Raw genomic sequence first — 21,653 nt, 5'->3', positions numbered from 1 at the left:
ATTAAGAAAAAACAATAAACTCATAAAATTCTAATGTTTATCAACTAGTCATATAATTAAATAGTTACACCAACTCCTTTATAATGTAACATAAACATATATTTATTATTACTATTTTCTAATAAATACATATTTATTATTAAGGTTTTTTTGTTAAAATGTCTATAGCCTGCAAGGGGAACATAATTTTTATAATTTATTTTAAATCAATTACAAATATAAAATTTAAAATCTATCTGTTAAATAAAAGTTAATATAAATTTAAAATATAACACATTATATAAATACTTAAAACCTTTTTTATAAACATAAATTTACAGATCGCATTGCCCTGATGATGGACTCACCTAGCTAGTCTGAAATGTTGATTTCATAAATTGTTCACAGGTTTTTCCACTAGCATAAAATTTATTACAAATTATATGCAAAACAATTCATATCCATGAAGATAAATTACCTCAGTTCCAAAACTTGAGTTCCATAATTCTTTTCTCTATTGGTATACCTCCTAGATGACTATAACATCCTTTTCTATACTTCCTAGATAACAATAACATCTCCATTTTAAGCTACAATGAAAACTGAAGTTTTGCATGATAAATTTTAAAACACTCTAGTTCTGAGTAAGAGAACTTGGTGTTAGGGTGGAGTGAAGATATAAATGATATGTTGAAACACATGATGGTTTTTGCAATGGTTGAGCCTTTGAAGGTGTGATAAAGAAATATTTACCAAGAGGAGAAGCTACAGGTTAATTTCCCATAAGTCTTGGTGTGCAACAATTATAAAAGAATAGATCAATTGATGAACAGGAAATCACAAATTCTTGGTTGATGCATTTGAGAGGAATTCTTTCTGGGAGTATTAATTGTGGTTCAATGTTCATGGTAATTGAATTGAAGAGACTATGAAAGATGACACCTATCATGGAAAAGGTTGGTTATCCCATTATTGAGTTATAGTTATCTCATTGAAGATGAAAGATTGAAATAGAGTGAAAAATATTGCTTTGATGAATTAATGACAATTTTGTGGCTCATTCTGGTGGTTGAAAAATACTTCTAGAGCTATGTGACAATTAATGACAATAATCCTTGGTAAATGAAGTTCAATTTTGAGCTAGGCGAGCTATACTAAAGTTCATAGTCATGCTCGGTAAGAGCAAAAGAAAGCCACCTCCAGTCCATAAGCATTGTAGTGAAGACTAGGAATAGAGCCATTTGTAGATAGAAAACATGAACAAAATGTGGTTTGACTATGAGAGCCCTGAGGGTAATGTTTTTGTATGTGTTATAAGAGAAGACGAGCACACTAGTTAAGTGGGCTAAGTAGAGAGAAGGCCACAAAGCATATCATAGGGTCGAGAGGTGATTGAGGCTATCTCTGAGTCTTAGTAAGAGACATAGCTGAGAGAAATGAATATAAATAAGACATCTATAGATATAGTATGAAAATCATATGAAATAGTTACTTGTAGGTTCATCATGTTGGGGCCTACACATAAGAATGTTAGTTCTTCCATCTAAGTGGGTGTTTGAAGAATAGCTTGGGTGTTAGTGCCTCTAGAAACTTGGTGCTTGAAAATAAAGTACTTGGTATGTCTTGTAAGCTAATCAAATATTTATCACTGAGGGAGTTCGTGCCTCTTTCTCATTGGCGCTAGTAAAAATAATTGGAACTTGGTGCTTCTTGCTAGTTGGGGCCAATAAAACACATTATGGATATGGTTATTCCTAGGAGTGGGTTCCTACAAAAAAATTGATGTAAAAAAATTAATTGGCAATTGGGATATGAGGTAAATTCAAAAGAATTGTTGATTTATAGGAAGAGGTTATATGTGCCTAACAGGAATTTCTTACAAAAATAATTAGACAAATATCATAAGTGTCCTTATGCAGGGCACCCCAATAACAAAAAATGATTTCTGCCCTTAGAAAGGAATTTTCCTGGTATGAAGAAAGAGGTAGCAGAAGAGTTATCCCATTTTCTGGAATGCGAACAAGTAAAAGTAGAGCACTAGCACCTAGTGAGACTACTCCACCCACTACCTATTCCTAAATGGAAATGGGAAACCATATCCATCAATTTCATTACCAGACTCCCTATGTCTAAAAGAAAAAATGAGTCTCTCATGGTGCTAGTGGACAAATTGAGCAAATCTTCTCATTTCATACCATTTGAGACTCCAGTCAACTTATAAAGTGGTAGAAATCGCTAACATTTTTATGCAAAACATTTTTAATTACATGGAATACCCAAGATGATCATTTCTGACCATGATGTGAAATTTACATAAGCCTTCTAGATAGCTCTTTTTGAAGGATTGAGTACACAACCACACTTCAACATTGCATATCATCCTCAAACCAATGGAAAGATGGAGCGATTAAATCAAGTAGTAAAATACATTTTGTTAACTTATGTAACACAAAAATCATCTAAGTGGCAGGACTACCTGCAATTGGTAGAGTTTCCCTATAACAATGGATACCATACATCCTTACCAATGAGTCCCTTTGAGGCGTTATACCCACGTAAGTGCAGGACACCTTTGAGTTGGAGTGGCCGAGAGGACAAGCTGATGTTAGGACCAGATATGTTAGAAGAAATGGAGGAGATGGTGAGAAAGGTACAAGTCAATATAAAACCTACTCAGGACCAACAAAAAAACTTTACTAATCAAATGAGGAGCTTCTGGGAATTCCATGCGGGGTATCATGTTTACATTCGGGTACGAGCCAAGAAAATCACCTTGCAATGAACCAGATGTGCTAAATTGGCAGCCCGATTCTGTGGCCCTTTCCAAATTTTAGCTTGAATCGAACCAATGGCTTACGAGCTTGTCTCACCCAGCCATATTCGTGTGCACAATATCTTTCACATTTCTCTACTTAATAAATACATTTATGATGCTAACCACATAATCAATTGGTAAAAAATTCAGGAAAAATATATACTAAGCATATTTTTTTGAATTCAAATTTATTAAACAAGTTGGTGGAATCGAAAAGCGAGTTCTTCGTCGAGCCCCTGGTTATACTCGATCAGAGAGAAATAACACTGCGGAAACGAGTTATCACCCATGATAAAGTCTAATGGCATCACTATGGGCCGGAGGAGGATACGTGGGAAAATGAGAAAACTATGAAGGAAACCTTTCCAGATTTATTTTCAGAAGGAAAACATCGAGATAATGTTACATCTTAGGGGGGAAATGTGATCATAGAAAATTTTAGGGGCGAATGTTCGCCCTTTGGCGAAATTAAGGGGTTTTAAATTTTTAGTGGGCGAATATTTTGTATCATAGTACATTTTTACAAATCACCTCAAATAGCCCACCTTATTTTAAGGGAGAGGGTAAAAAAGGTAAATTTAGCCCTTGAAATTAGGAGTTAAAACCTTCCATTCACCCATTTTCAAGAATAGATTTTATTTAAGTGAATCCATTCGCCCATTTTCAAGAATAGGTTTTATTTAAGTGAATCCTATGGGCCAAATACCATATTTATAAAAGAGGTATAGTAAATTAATAAAAATATAAATAAAAGAGAGATATGGTAAATAAATAAAACATTTTTTATATTTACTCCATAAGTCATCTTATATACATGCAAGGGTGTAAACAAATAAAAATATAAGTAAAGTGGAGGTATGGTAAATAAATAAAATGTCTTTTTATACCTACTCAAAATGTATGGTAAATAAATAAAAATATAAATAAACTAGACCTATGGTAAATAAATAAAAGCTCTTTTTATGTTTAGTCCATAACCCTCATTCTATTTATGAAGGCTCAAGAAAGAGGTTTTATTTAAGTGAATCATATGGGCCAAATACCATATTTGTAAAAGAGGTATGGTAAATTAATAAAAATATAAATAAACGAGAGGTATGGTAAACAAATAAAACATTTTTTTATATTTACTCCATAAGTCACCTTATATTTTTGAACACTCAAAAAATGCGTTATATTTAGGTGAAATCTATGGGAAAAATACTATGGGACAAATACCATGGACTAGATTGTTATTAATACCATGCAAAACAACATTATTAGCCGTAATATTAGTATTAATAGAAATAAAAATAGCACATGGCATTGACCCATGGTATTAACCAAAATGGCACATGGTATTGACCCAAGGTATTCACCTGGAATGTAGCCTATTTAAATGGGGGAATTAAACCAGCATAGATCCATCTTTACTCTAGATCTACTAACCCCGAGAGGTATCAAATATCGTGATATGCAAACTAGCATAGAGTGAAAAAATATTTGATCCCCCTCGGAGTGGAAAAATATTTGATCCCTCTTGGAGTGGATCAAGAGTAAAAATGGATGTTGTAATTTAATGTATGTTAAACATTTTAGCTTGGTTAAAATAAAATAAAAAAATAAAAATCAACTATTATTTTTATTATTTTTTATAAATTACTAATAATAATTTTTAAGCTCCAGGTTTATGATAACCCATGGTATTGACCCATGGTAATCAGAAGATGAAGAGCCACAAACTCCGGCTGTGAGAAGATTAGTTCGAGAAAGAAGGCAGCCAGAAAGGTATAGTCCATCTGCTTTCAGTTCAAATTTTACTTTGTATGTTACTGATAATGATCCCAGAACTGTGAAGGAAGCAGTGGATTCAGAGGATGGAAAACTCTGGAAAGAGGCCATGGTCGATGAAATGGCATCTTTGCACAAAAATGAGGCTTGGGATCTGGTGGAGTTGCCGGCTGGAAGGAAACCCATTGGCAGCAAATGGGTGTTCAAGAAGAAGACAAATGCAGAAGGAAAGGTGGAGAAATACAAAGCTCGGTTGGTAGCAAAAGGTTATTCCCAGGTGCCGGGAATTGATTTTGGTGATATTTTTTCTCCGGTTGCCAAGGTAACTTCTATTAGATTACTTTTATCTGTTGTTGCTGCTTTTGATTTTGAGGTAGAACAGATGGATGTGAAGACAGCATTTCTTCACGTGGATTTGGAAGAGGAAATCTACATGAAGCAACCTGAAGGCTTTGCGGTGAAGGGTAAGAAAGAACTGGTATGCAAGTTAAAGAAGTCTCTGTATGGATTAAAACAGTCACCAAGGATGTGGTATCAGAAAATTTGATACATTTATACGGGGACTTGGCTTCACCAGAAGAAAAGCAGATCATTTTGTGTATTTTAAATTAATTGGTGACCGTATTATTTATCTGGTCTTGTATGTGGATGATATGTTGCTGGTTGGAAATGACAAAGAAATTATCCATGATTTGAAGACCCAATTGCCCTCCAAATTCGACATGAAAGATCTTGGTGCTGCAAACTATATTTTGGGCATGGAAATTAAAAGAGATCGGTCAAAGAGGAAGCTCTGGTTAAACCAGAGGAAGTATGTCGAGACAATACTCCAGAGGTTTAATATGCAGGATAGTAAACCGGTGAAGGTTCCTATTCCTATAGGTGTGAGGTTATCTGCTGAACAGTGTCCCAAGACACAAGAAGAGGAAGAGGACATGTCCCGTGTTCCATATGCAAATGCAGTGGGTAGCCTGATGTATGCAATGGTCTGTACTAGACCAGACATTGCACATGCAGTGGGAGTATTGAGTAGGTTTATGTCAAAACCTGGGAAGGAGCACTGAACAGGAGTGAAGCGGGTTTTCAGGTATTTGCGTGGCACTAGTGATTATGGTTTGTGCTACCAAGGAAGACCAGGATTGGACAGAGTGTTGGATATTCATGGCTTTGTTGATGCAGACTGGGTTGGAGATCTGGATCAGAGAAGATCTACAAATGGGTATGTGTTTAACCTATTTGGAGGTGCAGTCAGTTGGATGAGTAAGAAACAATTTGTAGTGGCACTATCAACTACAGAGGCAGAATACATGGCAGCCACTCATGCAAGCAAGGAAGCAGTTTCGTTGCAGAGATTGTGTTCAAGTATGGGGTTAGTACAGGGAGCTATAAGAATAGACTGTGACATCCAAAGTGAAATTTTCTTGGCAAAGAACCCTGCTTATCATTCAAAGACAAAGCACATTGATGTTCAGTATCACTTTGTGAGGGATATGATAGAAGACAGAAAGGTGTTGCTGGTAAAGGTGGACACTTTGAAGAATACTGTAGATGCATTGACAAAATCTGTGAGCTCTGAGAAGTTCTCTTGGTGTAGAGAAGCAATGGGAATCTCAGGGCTGAAAAAATGACTAAGCTCTCCTGTGGCCCCCTGTGGAAAGAAAACAACAAGTGGGAGATTGTTGGGTTGTGTTATATTCTTTCCACGTAGTTAATAGGGGGTTTGAAGGGCACCCGTAAGCCCACTTTATGGGGTCCGGGGCAGCGCCCTGGAAAATTTTGGTTTTGGACCATATGTTAGGTTGGGCGGACCCACCTATGGTTTTGTGCATGATTTTCGCACATGTTTTTTGGACGCGATGGTTTTCAGTCCATGGTATTGGACGTGATGGTTTTCGGTCCATGGTATTGGATGCTTCGGCATGTATAAATATGTATTTTAACATTGAAAGGAACATAATGAAAAATCAAGTTGGTAGTCCCGGTTTTGGGATCCAGGGAAAAAACTCTGTGCATATGTGTTTTATGGGTTATGCTCTCGCATTGTTTATTTTCTTTGTTTAAGAATTCGTACGCAGGTAATTTCTGTACAGGGTTAAAACCTACAATAAGTGGCTCATAGAAAGCCCACTTCCTTTTTAAGTTGTAAATGTAATCATGGATAGTATGAAAAGTCTCGGTGGGTCATACTGAATGGGATTTGTATTTTAATCATATAAACCATATGATAACCAGAATCATATTGAAAAAACATTTCTAAGTTATTTATGAAATTATATTTGTTCACATGGTAATAGTTTGGTATATTATTACAGTCACGTTAATAGTTTTTTATCTAAATACATTACTTTATTTACTTACATATATATTTTTAGTTTTTTATTATTATTATTTTTGTATATTTTAACTTATGGATGTGTGGCAATCATATAATTAAATAGTTGCACCAACTCCTTATTCATAATGTATCATAAACATATATTTATTATTACTATTTTTCAATAAACAAATATTTATTATTAGTGTTTTTTATTATTAAAATGTCAATAGATTTCCATGGGAACATAATTTTTACAATTTATATTAAATCAATTACAAATATGAAATTTAAAATCTATCTATTAAATAAAAAGTTAATAAAAATTTAAAATATAACACATTATTTAAATATGTAAAACCATTTTTGTAAACTTAAATGCCAATTTTATTACAAATTATATGTAAACAGTTTATATCCGTGAATTGATAAACCCACGCTTAAGGTATTTTGGAACTTTCATTTATGTGCTTAGTTGACCTATAAATTAACATTTAGCTTAAAAAAAAATTGACAATTATTTAAAGACTAAAAATGTTGACCTATGTCTATAGGTTTTGTTGAACTACATTTATGTCGTGAAATCATCTCATATCTATCACCTCATGTGGCGTAATTAATTAATGCCTGTGGATTTTTTATTGAATTTTCCATCTAATTATTCCATTTTAGCACTTTGAATTTCATATTATATTTTAGTTTTAATTAGAATGTTAGGTCCTTATAATATTAGTGATTCCCCATTACTATTGACATTATATCCCTTATTATTTTTGTTGTGCCCCTATGTTCCCATATTGTTATTATTGTGCCCCATATAATCCCTCTGTTGTTATTTTTGTGCCTTTATATTATTATTGTTAGGTCGGCTTGGTTATATTGTGACCCCTTAGACTCCTATATATAGAAAGGAGGTTTTTTCATTTGAATCATCTAAGAACTATTCATTTGTGTAATGTAAAGGAGGTTGCGCGCTCGAAGAGGCTTATTTCTAAGGCGTTGATCTATCTTTTCTATCTTTTTGTGAGCTAGTTTCATAAAATTTTGTATAAGAGATTTGGATTCTAGGGTTTCGCTACTGCAAATAGGTCATCGTGGAATTTGCGCTATAATTTTTTTATGTGAAATTTCAGAAGCTAAAAAAAAAACCCACTTGAGGAAAAATCATTCTAAACTTGGGGTCCAAATTTCAGAGATTGTCCTACTATATTTGCGGAGATATGATCTGAGGAACTTAGGGTTTTTGTAGACTCCTGAATTACATTTGAAATAGGTGACCTGGGGAAAACCGCCATATCTTTTGTTTTGAGCATCAAATTCAAATTTCATCAAAAGTTATGGAAAGCACGCGGCCTGTAGTTTTCTGTGTATCCATTTCAGGTACTAAGGTCGAAACAGTGAGATGTGGCATGCCATAAAAGTTTCCTCTACTGAACTAGTCTATAATCAGGTCACCATGGGATATTTGGCATAACTCTTCTTTGGAGAATCCAATCTTGATCATACTTGTGGGGTTAGAAAGAGGACTCAAAGGTTTACAGCAGGGGGAGATTTTAAATATTAGAGACTCGTAGTTATAGAGATACAATAGATTCAGTATCGAGCTCTTAGAAAGTAAAAACAAAAGGTGTTTAGTTTTTTTTTTTATTTTGCATAAGATTGGTTTGAAAAATTAGTTTGAAAGAATTCAAAGCGAATAGTGAAAAATTATTAGCATTACTTAATGCCGCGAAGAAAGAAAATGGAAACACCTCGTAAGAAACCTAAAAGCTCTAGCATGACTCATGAAGAAGAGGAAGAAATGCAACATGATATATCAAAATTACAAAACCGAGTACAACAAATTTCACTCTCACTAAAGGTAAATGAGGCCAAGATGAATGGCATGGAAGCTAATATGAATGGCATGCAAGTTAAGATGAATGGCATGGATACTAAGATGGAAGCTAAGATGAATGGCATGGATGCTAAGATGAATGGCATGGATGATAAGATGGAAGAATTGAAGACAAATTTGAATAAGTTGCTACAAAAAATGATCACTAATGGCAAAAGGCTAGTAAAGGAAACTCATGATGAGAAAAAAAGAAATGTTAATCATGATTGCATATACTCTAATGTTGGATTGAAGTCCCACCATGTTCCAAAACTTGATATGAGGAAGTTTGATGGCAAGGATCCCAGAACATGGATACTATTATCTCCCTAAGAAACTCTCCTAGGTTGTATCTCAGAGATGCTCGGGAACATTAGAAGCTCAACAAATGTTGGAAATGGATGAATGGAAGGAATTATGCTTGCTCAAGCCAGATAACCACTTCTACTATGCTTAATTCCAGACATGGGTGAACACCCCCAGAATACAAGGCTTTAGACCACCAATTACTCACAGTTTGAGGATTAGGTGAACATGGAGAATACTGACCACACCATGGCCAGCTGCAACCAGTAACGAGGTCTGCAAATCTATTTCCTAATGCACAGACATGATGGTAGCTCTCTGGCATTAAGTGAACAAAAACCTCCATAACGCATTCAATGATACACACTAGACTTCAACAGAGAGGTGGAATGACAGCCCCTCTAATGCTAAAAATCAAGAGCACATGAACAAATGCATGACAGGCACAACCTAGAACACAGCAGAAATGGAAAGTGAGCAATTAACAGCAAAAGAAGCTTGTATTCGCTGAAAATGAAGACCAGACGCTGCAAGTTTCACAATAGTTATAGTCTCAAAAAGTTGAACTTTACATCAAAACAACAACCATCAAACCCCATTACATCTATGGTCTAACTACATATAAAGTATTTTTACAAAAATGCTCTGCTATTCTATGCGTGGAGGGGTCATAATCGACCACCAACCACATTAACTGTCTAAAATGGGCCTCTTCTATGATCTTCTACTTCAATGAATGAATTTGACATTCTCTGGTACTTTGTTGTACTCCTCGAGTAGGTGGAGTATTGTATGAATAAATTTCCATAACTACTAAAGGTGTTTAACTACTCGAAGATTGTCCTTTCTCTCTCGGCCATTCTGCTCTTGAACGTGGTTTCTGAGGAGTAATGGCGCAGTGCTGTTGGGAAAAGTATCTATTTAGAACGCCCCTATCCCACTCTAAGGTGTGATAGTGCCTTAGCAACAAACAAGGAAAACTACTTGAGTATTCTTCTTTATGAAATGTAAATGAGGAGGAAGGATGTAACTAACCTGTGTCTTTCGCTAGTTTGTTGATCCAATCGCTCCTCTCTTCAATAGCTCCCAGCTCCCTACTTCCTTACCGGCCCAGCTTCACCGAATTCCTGCAAGATCACAAAAGAGAGAAACTACACGAAAATATAGATATACATTCATAAAAAGCTCAGGATCAAATTAAGATAAACATGCAAATATAACAAAACATCATTGATACACAGCATGTAGGAGAAACTCAAATAGTTTATTGATATGATAATAAATTCCAAGAGGAGATACAACCAAGTGAGTCCCAATCCAGCATCTACCTCCCAGCAAAGGAATCCCTTCCTCTCCTCCAACAAAGCATAAATCACCCAATGTACTAATCTCAATCTCAAACCAACAGCAATTCTCTGCAAAGTACAAAACTCTAGCCTCTAACCTCTGGATCTCTGGGATGAGAGATCTATATATAGATATTTTCATAGGTGTGAGTCAGCTCTAGGTTTTTGATTAGTGTCTTCTCTCTGATAGTTATTGATGCCACTTGGAGATTTCATTGATCTCTTACTCATCCTTGGGCGATTTTGATAGGCAAGTGTCCCATGAGAAGTTTCTGAAAGATTCCATGATCATCCACCTCGCAAACTGTCTCCGCCACTTGTCTTTTCCCATCCATCGCACCCTCATAGTGTATTTAGGTGCACTGAAATGCACTTCCCATCTGTACAAGGTGCGCTGCATAGCACCCTGGTAGTGCATTTAGGTGCGCTGATCCAATTTTGACCAATTTTGAGTAGTTTCTGGTGGAGAACTTCTGGGAGAAGCTGTAATTTGTTGACCTTGTTCCTTTAGGAGTAGGAACAACACTTTTAGGGACTTTGGATCCCTTGGTTTATGGACATTTCATGCTTAGCGCTGTAAGGCACAAAAATGTCTATAACACGCAGGGTACTGGATTCTGGCCTCCTTCTTCCTTCAGGAACATGGTACAAGTTAGGGACACGAAGACTGAATGGCAAATGCATGGGCAGGACAGGACTAAACATTGGCCATTAGATCAAAAAACGAATGGTGGAGATCTCCCGAGGGGAGGTATCAGACAGGAATGGGAGGTGGACAGTCATGAGCCGTCGGATCTCAGGCGGACAGGTCTAACGGTGATCTGGTGGGAAAGTAGCGTGGGAGATAACGCATGGGAATGATATGATGGGCGGTAAGCGGTATGCATCACACCGCTTTAAGGAGGTGAGCGGTAAACGTACACGGCCGCATGATCCCATTCTTTAGTTGACACGTGGCCAATGGGACAGGTGGAAAACCGCTTTCCCCGTCAGTTATTGTGTGTGCATCGTGCAGGATCAGGAGTTGCGAACGCCATCCGATCGCGGCGGAATAGATCAGATAGTGTGGGTTAAAAGCACATTTTTTCGTGGGATGTGATGTGAAAAAGGGCTTGTGAAAGCGCTCAATCAGTTTATTGGAGTTTCATGACATTTAAACTCAGCACTCGAGAGCTAAGGAAATACAACTTTTATGCTAAATGCTGAAGTAAAACAGGGATAGCGAGGGTTATGAAGTTATAAGGAAAATGAAGGAGAAGAGGAAACCAACTGCTATGAGCCCCTTGTAAGCATAACCAGCACTGTCAGACTTGTTTTTTATCCATCGAATGTTGAAGAATATAGCAGAGCTAAAACTGGCTCCTTCTAGGGATGAGATCCTCCCTATGAGGTCTCAAGAACTTGCAGATCAATGCCTTTCTGATGAAAACAAATTAGCAAAATTCCTAGTGTTCCATTGGGCATGGAGTCTACTTTTCTTACACTAAACTGATAAAACAAAATATTTACAACTTTAAGGCCAAAAGCCCTTAAACGACATAATTTTTCAGAAAACGCCCATTAACTCGGCCATCAAAAACTGCTTCTCTCCTCATACTTTTCAATATGAAGGTGTTGTTCCCTTGAATCTGAGAGATGATAAAAGGCCCTGTCTAGAAAGCATCAAACTTCCCATGGTTTCCTTTTTTCTCTTCCGGTGCATACCAATTTAGATCCAAGTCTCCAACCTAAAAATTATCTGATTTTGTCTTTCTGTCAAAAACTTCCTTGAGCTTTTTCTGATGTGTTGTAGCCTTTTCAACCAGTTGTTCTCTAATCTAATGTACCTCTGATAAATCAGTGATCCTTTTTTCCATATCTTCTTCCTCATTCTACTCTTCTTGAAGGAATTTTGCTACAGGGAGAATTAACTGAATTGGGAATACAACTTCAGTGCCATATACCAGCTTCAAAGGGGAATTCCTTGTGGATTTCTTCACGGTTAATCTGTCGGCCTAGAGTGCATATTTGAGCTTAGAATCCCAATTCTTTTTATTGTTCTCCAGCATGTTCTTAATTATCCTTATCAGGCTTTTATTAGAGAATTCTGCTAGACCATTTCCTTGAGGATAATATGAGGTGGAATGAACCAGTTTAATACCCATTGAATCACACATATCTACCAATTCTTTTGCCCTGAAGGATGTTGCATTGTCTGTGAGTAATTTATGTGGACAACCAAATTTGGTAAAGATATTCTCTATTAAAAACTTCATGACCACATTATGATTAGCCTTTCTGGTAGGGATTGCTTCAATCCACTTAGCAAAATAATCAGTTGCTACTAATATCCATCTGTGTTGGCCACTTGATCTCTCCAATGAAATCCAAGCCCCACTGCTGAAAGGGTCCTTTTGTATGTATTCGTTTTAAGGGCACTGAATTCAACTACTACCTTCCTCAAATCTTTGGCACCTGTCACAAGATTTAACAAATGAGAATACATCAGAAAATAAGGAGGGCCAGTAATATCCAGCTCTAAGGATTTTATGGGCTGTAGTGTTCCAATAATGGTGCCCTCCACACATGCTGGAATGAAACTGCTGCATGACTTCTATTGATTGTTCTTTGTCCAGACACCTCAAAAGCATTCCAGATGGATCCCTCCAGTAGAGAAGACTTTCATTAATGCAATATTTAGCTGCCCTAAGCTTTAAAGTCCTATCTTGACTTGTGCTTAAGCCCCGAGAGATTTCTAGCTTCAGTAAGAATTCAACTATTGCAAAATACCAATCACAAGAAGCTAGATTTTCTGCCATTGGCTGCTTTCTCTCTCGTTCAGTTGCTTCCTCTTCTTCTTCCTGACCAGTTTCTGCAATTGTGCCCATGAAATGTATGTCCAATGTTCTGCAGATTTCTTTAGCTAGCAACCTGGCAAGACCCTGACCTCTGACAAGTTTGGTGGGCTTCAGTTCTATATTAAATTCAGTTAGCTTTACAATCCATTTAGCCCGTGTTGCACAAAATATTGTCACTATGACATTCTACAATCGCTGTGAGTCTATCACCACTCATACTTTCCTCCTTTGCAAGTCTTAAACCTAAGTTCTTCATGTCAAGCCTTGAAAAATAAGAGAAAGCCCTTAAAAGTCTAGTTCCACACTTTCTCTTAGCATTACCTGCCATCCCACACCTACTGGTCATGTCCCCTACGTACCCGTCCGCTCTATCTCAGTGTAATGGGTGCGGACCCCTGTAAAAGTCAAAAAGGCACAAGCACATTCTTAAAAACTTACTTTGAGTCATTTCTTGAAGCTTCTAGAGGGAATCTTGAGGTGGGAATTTCGCTCCTTTAAGTTTCATGCATCCCATACCTTAAGGAGCTAACCCCTTGATGTGAGGAGCTTATCCCTTTGAAGGAGGACTCTATCCCTTCATAGGTGGACCTGTAACTTCCTTCCTTTGCACTATAAAATGAGGCATTGGACTGGTTACTGAGGAGGTTGAAAGCTGTATATTTTTGAGGTGAAATGCTGTTGGAATTTAGTCTTCCTAATTGAGCTTGAGAGGAGAGATTAAATACCTTTTTTTATCTCATTGGGAAGAGTTTGAGGCTTTTGAAAATAGAGGAGATTCCTATTTGGACCCTGGGAGGAGCTTGTACAACATCAAGGCACCAAAGCTTGTAAAGTTCTTCTATTTTCAAAGTTAATACAATCAAGTTTATTTTTCTCAATAAGCTTTGTTTTATGGTTTATTTCATGGATTCCTTGATCACCATGATGAATATGATTTATTATATTAGCTATGAAGGTGTTATTTGATGTGTGCTTATTTGTGATTGCAAGTTCTCAAAAGGAAACTCATTCAGATGGTCGAAGCATGGCTACCACAAACTAGCATTGGACTTAAGTTAGTGTCTAAAACACCTCTTAGTGTTTTATTAATGAATCAAAATATATTTAGAGAAAGGTAGATTTGCTTGTCCTGCTTGTCGCTAGATATCTGTTGATACTAGGGAGATCGGTCTTGTCCGCAAGAACAATTTAGCCAGCCGACAACCCTTCTTCCATCAACATCAGGTTGTGTCAAGACATCTTTTATCATCACAAAGGGTACATATGAAATTATCTTGGAATGCAGAATGTAAACTCTAAAAGCTTTCAAGTATTTGATAAGAGCATATGCTTGTTTTTTAATAATGTCATACCTCAATTCAGCATCCCCTAAGTTTTTGCTGAAAAATGCCACCAAATGCTCTGAGCCTTCTTCATCTACTTGCAATAAAAATGTTGCAATGGTGTCTTTAGAGGCAAATGAAAATATATGGAACTCCTTGTTGTAATCTGGACTCATTAAAGTGGGAGCCTCCATATAGCTTTCTTAATGGACTGAAAAGATCTTCTTGCTATATCAGTCCATTTGATCTCTGACCCCTTCTTCAACATGGAGGTAATATGCTTGATTAATTCTGCAAAATTTGGTATAAACATCCTCACAAAATTATTTTTTCTCAGAAAGGACTAAATATCCTTCTTTGATCTCGGGACAGAAAGGCTCTGTATTTCTTTTACTCTTTCTGGGTCAATTCGGACACCTGTAGCAGAAACAACATGTCCTAACAACTTGCCTTCTTCTAAAGCAAATTGTGACTTTTTAGGATTGATTTTTTTTTTAACTGAAACGGTTATGGAATTTTATTGAATCTGGTGGAAAAGGAGAGGGGCTTTGCCGAGGCAGCCCTGCTTACAACTTGCTTGTGCTTCTAATACAGCTGCTGAAACAATCTATTATGGAGGAGTTTCTATGAAGCTATCCTCATTGATGAAGAGCCGCCCTCTGACCAGTGCGCTTCCTTTGTTTGCCATCAAGTCTGCTTCACTGTTGGAAGTTCTGAGAATATGATATAATTTGGTGGTTGTAAAGTATGAAAGAGTTCTTTTTAGTCTTTCCAGAGTTCTGTTGAGGCCTACATTTCGGAATAACTCTCCATCCCTCAACTTCTTTATTAGAATCTCCGAGTCTCCAAAGATCTGGATATCCTTGACCCCTTTTGCTCTGGCAATTTGGCAGGCTTTAAGGAGGCTGAGAAGTTCTGCTTGATTGTTGGTCTTCACGCCGAGGCCCCAGTAGAAAAAATCTCTGGAGCGCCCTTCAGGAGAGAAGATGATCCCACCGGCGCCCGAGGGGCCAGGGTTACCTTTAGAAGCCCCGTCAAAGAATATTGTATGAATGTTTTGAGCTCTCCACCACTTCTGGAATGTGTCATCTGCATCTCTTTTCTTCCAGGTTGGGTGCTCTAGATTAGGTGCAAAGAGAGTTTTCCTGTTTTGCAATGTAAGCTTTCCAATCCAACGCTTCTCAACCTGTTGTAGAGTTTCATCTTCTTTATAGTACTGTTGCTGCACCGTCTCTAGGAGAAGCGATCTAGCCTTGGCTGCTACCTGCAAAGAAGTTAACTGATGTTCCTTGAAAACCTTCTGATTGCGGGCCAACCAGATTTTCCAGCAGACGAACTTGGGCAGCGCATTCCAAATTTTATTCCAAATCGATTTTTGCTGTATGTGTCGAGGGTACCGGCGGCTCCATTCAGAAAAGAGATCCGGAATTGTTATGTGAGCCGGGGAGGTTATATGTAGATCTTGCAGCGTATGTTCCCAAACTGCCTTTGCAAATTGACAGTCGATAAAAAGGTGTTGCACAGTCTCGGCGTGGCTTCTACAGAGGGCGCACCAATGAGGGCCGGCAAAACTTCTTTTTGCAAGGTTATCACCTGTTAGGATCTTATTATGGATCAGGGTCCAGACAAAAAAATTGATTTTCGGAAGCGCAGTGGGAGCCCATATGATTTTCCAAAGCGCTGGACTGTGCTTGCTGTTTCCTTTTATTTGATATGCTTTGTATCCTTCCGCAGCAGAGTAATCGCCAGAATGGCCCCAGCCCCATCGATCTGTCATTGCTCTGTGGATCGGGGCGATCTCTTCGAGTTGCTCCATGAAGATGTTCAGTTGATGCAGTAGATGGGCTGGTGGTGCAGGGATTGCCCAACCTGTCCAATCGCCTTGCTGGTCCCATTCAGATATGTCGTAGAGACTTGTCTTCCCGGAAGAGGTTAACCACTCTATTAAGCCTGCGATTTCTTCGTTATCCTTTATGGCATCTCGCCCCATTATCCTATCATTCCAGATGCTGGTTTTCTTGCCATTCCCCGGTATTCTGTAGATTTTACTATTGAAAATTTTGCTGCTCTTGAGACAGAGTTTCCACAAAAGAGTGCTGTTGGCTGTGTGGTCCAGTCGAAGGTTTCTTAGCTCACCGCTGGTAGTGTATTTTGAGCGAAGAGTGGCGCTGACAGGGTGACTTGGCTCTTTATACAATTTCCACAGGATCTTACTGCCTAGAGCAAGATTAACCAGGGAGGGATCTTTGATTTGGAGACCTCCTTCATCGAGAGGCTTCTTGACTGTTTCCCAGTTGACCAGGTGCAGTTTCTTGTCGTTGCCCCTGCCCCCTTGCCAGAGGAAATTCCTAAGAAGAGAAGAGATTTGGTCCATGATATTTCTGGGAGCAAGCAGAAATGCAGCTTGGTAAATTATTAAAGAGGAGAGCTGTGATTTGATTAAAACAACCTTACCTCCTTTTGTCAGCCAATGGCCTCCCCATTTCGAGATTTTGGCTTTGAATTTGCAGATTATGTCACTCCACAGCGATCTTTTGTTTATTCCTGAGATTATAGGGAGGCCGAGATATCTGATGCTCTCCCATTGAGAATGCCCTTTAAATCCAAGAGTGTTGGCTATGTTAATGAGTTCCTGGTGGTTTGTATTCCAGCTGTAGACTTCACTTTTGCTTTCATTTACCAATGCTCCTGAGACTTTGCAGTAGCTCCTAATGACCTTGCCACAGGCTTTTGCAATTCTGATTGAGGCACCCCCCAGAAGAATCGAATCATCTGCAAATAAAGCATGGTTTATGGGGCTTAATCTACTGGTGATTTTGAGGCCCGGGATGGAGCCTGACAGTCTTTCATCTTCGAGTTTTCTGCTCAATGCTTCTGCCATTATGATGTAAAGATAGGGAGAGAGAGGGCATCCCTGTCTGATGCCTCTCTTCGCTTTAAAGAAGTTTGCAGGTCTGCCATTTATGAGAGGAGCTATCCAAGGATTGTTCATGCAGGCTTTTAGAAGATTAACAAACTGAATGGAGAAGCCAAAGGACAGCAAGACTTTGCTGAGAAATTCTCTGTTAACTCTGTCGAACGCGTTTGCCATATCTAGCTTTATTAACATGCCTTTCTCCTTTCTCTGTTGGCTTGAGTGGATGGTCTCTTGAACTTGGATGACGTTGTCGAGGATGTGTCTACCCTTCACAAAACCTCCTTGTGATGTTGAGATGATTCTAGGGAGCAAGGGCTTCATTCTATTGGCCATCAGCTTTGCCAAGATCTTATAGGAAGCATTACATAAGGAAATTGGCCTGAATCTGGCAAAAGTTTCCGGGTTAGATTCCTTGGGGATCAGAGCTAAGTAGGTTGAGTTGGTACTACCACCTACTTTGGCTTTTGACATGAATCCCCTTACCATCCTTTGGAGGTCATATTTTATTATGTCCCAGCAGACTTTGTAGAAGTGGATGGAAAAGCCGTCCGGTCCGGGGGCCTTGTCAGAGTCCATGGACCAGATGGTATTGATAATTTCTTCCTCTGTGACAGGTTTACATAACTCTGCATTGTCCTCAGGCGAAATTAAGGAGGGTATGTGATTGAGAAATTTTGCTTCCTCCATTTCTTCACCTTGGTCATCCGAGCTGAAGAGATTCTGAAAGTGTTGTTCTGCAGCTTCTTTAACTTGTTGATTGCCCTTGCAGATTTGGCCCGTCATGGTCTTTATTTCTGTTATGTGATTCCTAGACAATCTTGCCCTGTACTGCCGGTGGAAAAAGGAGGTGTTGCGGTCCCCTCCTTTTAGCCACAGGCTCCTTGATTTTAGTCTCCAATATTCTTCCTCGTTTCTGAAAGATTTATAGGCTGCTCTCTGCGCTCTAATTTCCTTTTCCAAGAGGTTTTCATTAATAATTTTGTTTTCCATATTATTTTGCAGGGAATGCAGGTCCTGGACAGCTGCAACTCTTAGAGAGGTGGGATTGGGCGCTGGCTTCTTGATCCATTCTTTCAAAGCTTTTTTAGTGAGCTTCAGTTTTTGCTCCCAAACAAAGCTTGGGGATCCTGCAATGGGGGTGTTCCAGGATATTTTCACCGTGTCCATAAAGCCTTCTCTTTCAATCCACTGAGGAGAGAATCGAAAGGGAATGGGGCCCAAGTCTTCTTCGTCTTCTAGGCAGAGCTGAACTGGCTTGTGATCCGAGGACAATTTGGGCAGGATTTTTGATGATATGATTTTCTTGTTCATGAGGAGAGATTGTACTAGAAAACGATCAAGCCGGGCAGAGATGTGGTCTGCTCCAGATCTATTATTTGACCAGGTATATAAACCGTGTATTGGATTAATGTCATGTAGATCCCAAGTCTGAGCGATTTCCTCCACTACGCCCACCATAGGGTCCTTGTGATCAGTGCCTCCTCTTTTTTCTTTGGCTTTCAGGACAATATTGAGATCACCCGCGAGGATGATGTTGTTAGGGGCTTCCTGTTCGAGGAAATCTGCCAAAGACTTCCAACAGTCTCTTTTTTCTGAATAGTTAACTGGAACATAAAGATTGACCAAAGAGATAGTTAACTTACTTGAAGTGTGGATGAGTTCTGTGTAGATCCAGTGCAAGGTCTCATGAGTGCTAATCAGCTGGTATAGGTCTCCATTCCAGAGCGTTGCCAGGCCTCCCGAGGTTCCCCGAGCGCTGACAGCTATGCCTGAATTCTTCTTCCATTTTGAGTTTCCGGTTTCTAGCAGGGCTTGTCCTGCTATCTTAGTCTCTTGGAGCATGAGGATATCTGCAGGTTCCGATTTTAGAAGGTCTTTTACTGCTTCGACTTTTGCGGGGCTCCCCAATCCTCTGCAATTCCAAGAGACTAATTTCATTATTTACCTATGCTTGGGGTGGAACCGCCCTTGGAAGTCCTGGGCCTGTTACTTCTCCCGATTGTCATTTCTATCGTGGATTGGCTCCCTTGGGTTTTGAACCTTTCTGCTTCTTCTTCTCTTTTTTCTTTACGGGATTTCCTTCCTGGTCTTTTTAAAGGCCTCTCATAGAGTTCTTCTTCTGAAGACTCAGAGCTTATAGCTGGCTTTTTCTTCGCCATGTCAGCATACGTGGGACTTGAAGGGCTGCCTTGGTTGGCTTCAATGTGGATTTCACCTCTTGCCTCTTTGCTATTTGATGGGGTTTCCTCAGGATTCTCATTAGCCTGAGCTTTGGTCGGCAGATCTGGTTGCGCCTCCTCAGATCCTTTTTCGTTGTCTCCCGTTTCCTGAGCTGGGGTATCATTGTTCCTGTCACTTGTTGGAGCGCTTTTTCCTGAGTTTTTCTTTGCTTGGACTGATCTTTGGACTAATGTCCATTGTTCTCCATTCTGTTTCTCAACCTGTTCCTCTGCTTTCTTCTTACAGTTCTTGGCGAAGTGGCCATAGCCATGACAGTGTCTGCATTTAAATGGGAGCTGTTCGTAATCAAGCTCTTGAATGTGAGACCAACCTGCCACCGTGAGCTTGATCGCTTCCGGCAATCCTTCTTCGAGATCCACTTCGACGCAGATGCGCGCACAGGAGTATTGATCTCTTCTTACTGCCTGATCTATATACTTGCCTAGAGCGTTCCCAATGGTCTGGAACGACTTTTGGTTCCAGCAGTGAAGGGGCAGATGGGGAAGTCTAACCCACACCGGTACCGCGGATGGAACATCTTGAGTGGGATCAAAATCTGGATTCCATTGATTTAGATAGAGTCCCTGCGGCCCCATGAAGTAGGGGCCGTTTCTGAATATTAGGCTTCTGTCTTCTGAGCATTCAAAGACAAAGACGAAGTACCCTTTGCCCACGAAGTAACTCTTCACTCCATTTTTTATGAGAGGTTGCCAGTTTCTTTGGGTCCAATCCTCCACAGATTTGGGAGAGGGCCATAGGCCTGTAAACTGGCCAATGAGGCCTTTTTCAGACAGATTCAGAGCGGCTTTGCAGGTATCCTCCTCTGGCAGGGCAACAGAAGGGATCGATTCCAACCTTTTAATGAATTTTTGCTGGGTCAGTGAAGGTTGCCGAAGAGATCCGTTCGCTATCAGATTCTTGAAAGCTGAAACTTCAGGGGGCGGATCCGGGGGGGGAGAAGGGCCCTCAGGGGCCTCCATCTGATTGCAGAGGGAGGGGGGGAGCTGTGCGCTGAGGCGCAGCAGCCAGCACAGGGCGGCGGGGTCAGAACCCTAGCTGCGGGCCGAGCTCTGAAGTCCGCAGGCGAGAACCCTATTACTTTTTAGGATTGATTGCAATCCCAAACCTTCTACATTTCAAGAACACCTTCTTCAAATGTGTTAGATGATCTTGATGGCTACTGGAGTATAATGTTATGTCATCAAGGTAGATAAGGACAAATTTATCCTTCTCTCCCACAAATGCTATATCCATAGCTCTCTAAAAGGTGGCTCCAGCATTCATCAATCCAAAATGCATTTTAGCATACATAAAAGTTCCCCAAGGAGTGGTGAATGCAGTCTTCTCTTGATCATCTAGATGCACAACAATCTGGCTAAACCCTGAAAATCCATCCAAGAAAGACATTACTTTGGCTCCTGAGACCTTCTGCAACAAGTGCTCCATATTGGGTAAGGGATAATTGTCTTTCTTAGAGAATTTATTTAAGTTTCTGAAATCAACACAGAGTTTGATTTCTCCACGTTTCTTCCTCACTACCACCAAATTGGCTACGCATTTTGAATATCTGAGAGGGATTATGATCTTGGCAGCCAACAACTTTTTAATTTCTTTTTCAATCAGAAGAAGGAGCAAAGGATTTATTAGTATCAGCTTCTGCTTGAAAGGAATGGTATCCTTCTCCAGAGGATTTTATGCTAAATAATATTTTATAATAGGTTTTCAAGTCACTATATTCCTAGGCAAAAACATCAGCAAATTGCTTGATTAAATTGCAATATTCAACATTTTGGTCAGCAAACATATGGGAAGATAGATTTATGTATCTAAGCTGACCTGGACTCCTTATGTCATGCTTACATACTGCAGATTGGTCTTCTTTCTAGGCAGGCTTGTAAGGCACATCATTTTGGTCAAATAGTCTTTCTAAAGGAATTAAACCCTTGAGAAT

The 21,653-nt window shown here is 39.1% G+C and overlaps 1 protein-coding gene across 1 annotated transcript; it reads right to left on the bottom strand.

Annotated features, from left to right (window-relative positions):
- Window positions 1–15,175: 15,175 nt before the first annotated feature.
- LOC149259054 (uncharacterized) lies at window positions 15,176–20,682 on the bottom strand. The gene is made up of 2 exons (XM_089449733.1): window positions 19,583–20,682; window positions 15,176–19,394 (listed from the first exon to the last, which is right to left on the bottom strand). Exons 1-2 carry the CDS (start codon window positions 20,680–20,682, stop codon window positions 15,176–15,178), a joined length of 5,319 nt encoding a protein of 1,772 aa, XP_089305859.1.
- Between the last annotated feature and the right edge of the window lie 971 nt (window positions 20,683–21,653).

Source organism: Pinus tabuliformis, chromosome 6, assembly GCF_031772625.1.
Source record: "Pinus tabuliformis cultivar Carrire ecotype Pingquan chromosome 6, CPIR1, whole genome shotgun sequence".
Classification (NCBI taxonomy): domain Eukaryota; kingdom Viridiplantae; phylum Streptophyta; class Pinopsida; order Pinales; family Pinaceae; genus Pinus; species Pinus tabuliformis.
Note: the sequence above shows the minus strand (reverse complement) of the source record. Positions and strands in the feature narration are given on the sequence as shown.

Bases quoted from the DNA above. Each gene is read 5' to 3' on its own strand.
- LOC149259054 (XM_089449733.1), bottom strand. From the start codon at position 20,682: ATGGAGGCCCCTGAGGGCCCTTCTCCCCCCCCGGATCCGCCCCCTGAA. The intron at 19,395-19,582 runs GCCTTTAAAAAG...TTGGAATTGCAG, and splicing joins GAAGAAGAACTCTATGAGAG to AGGATTGGGGAGCCCCGCAA.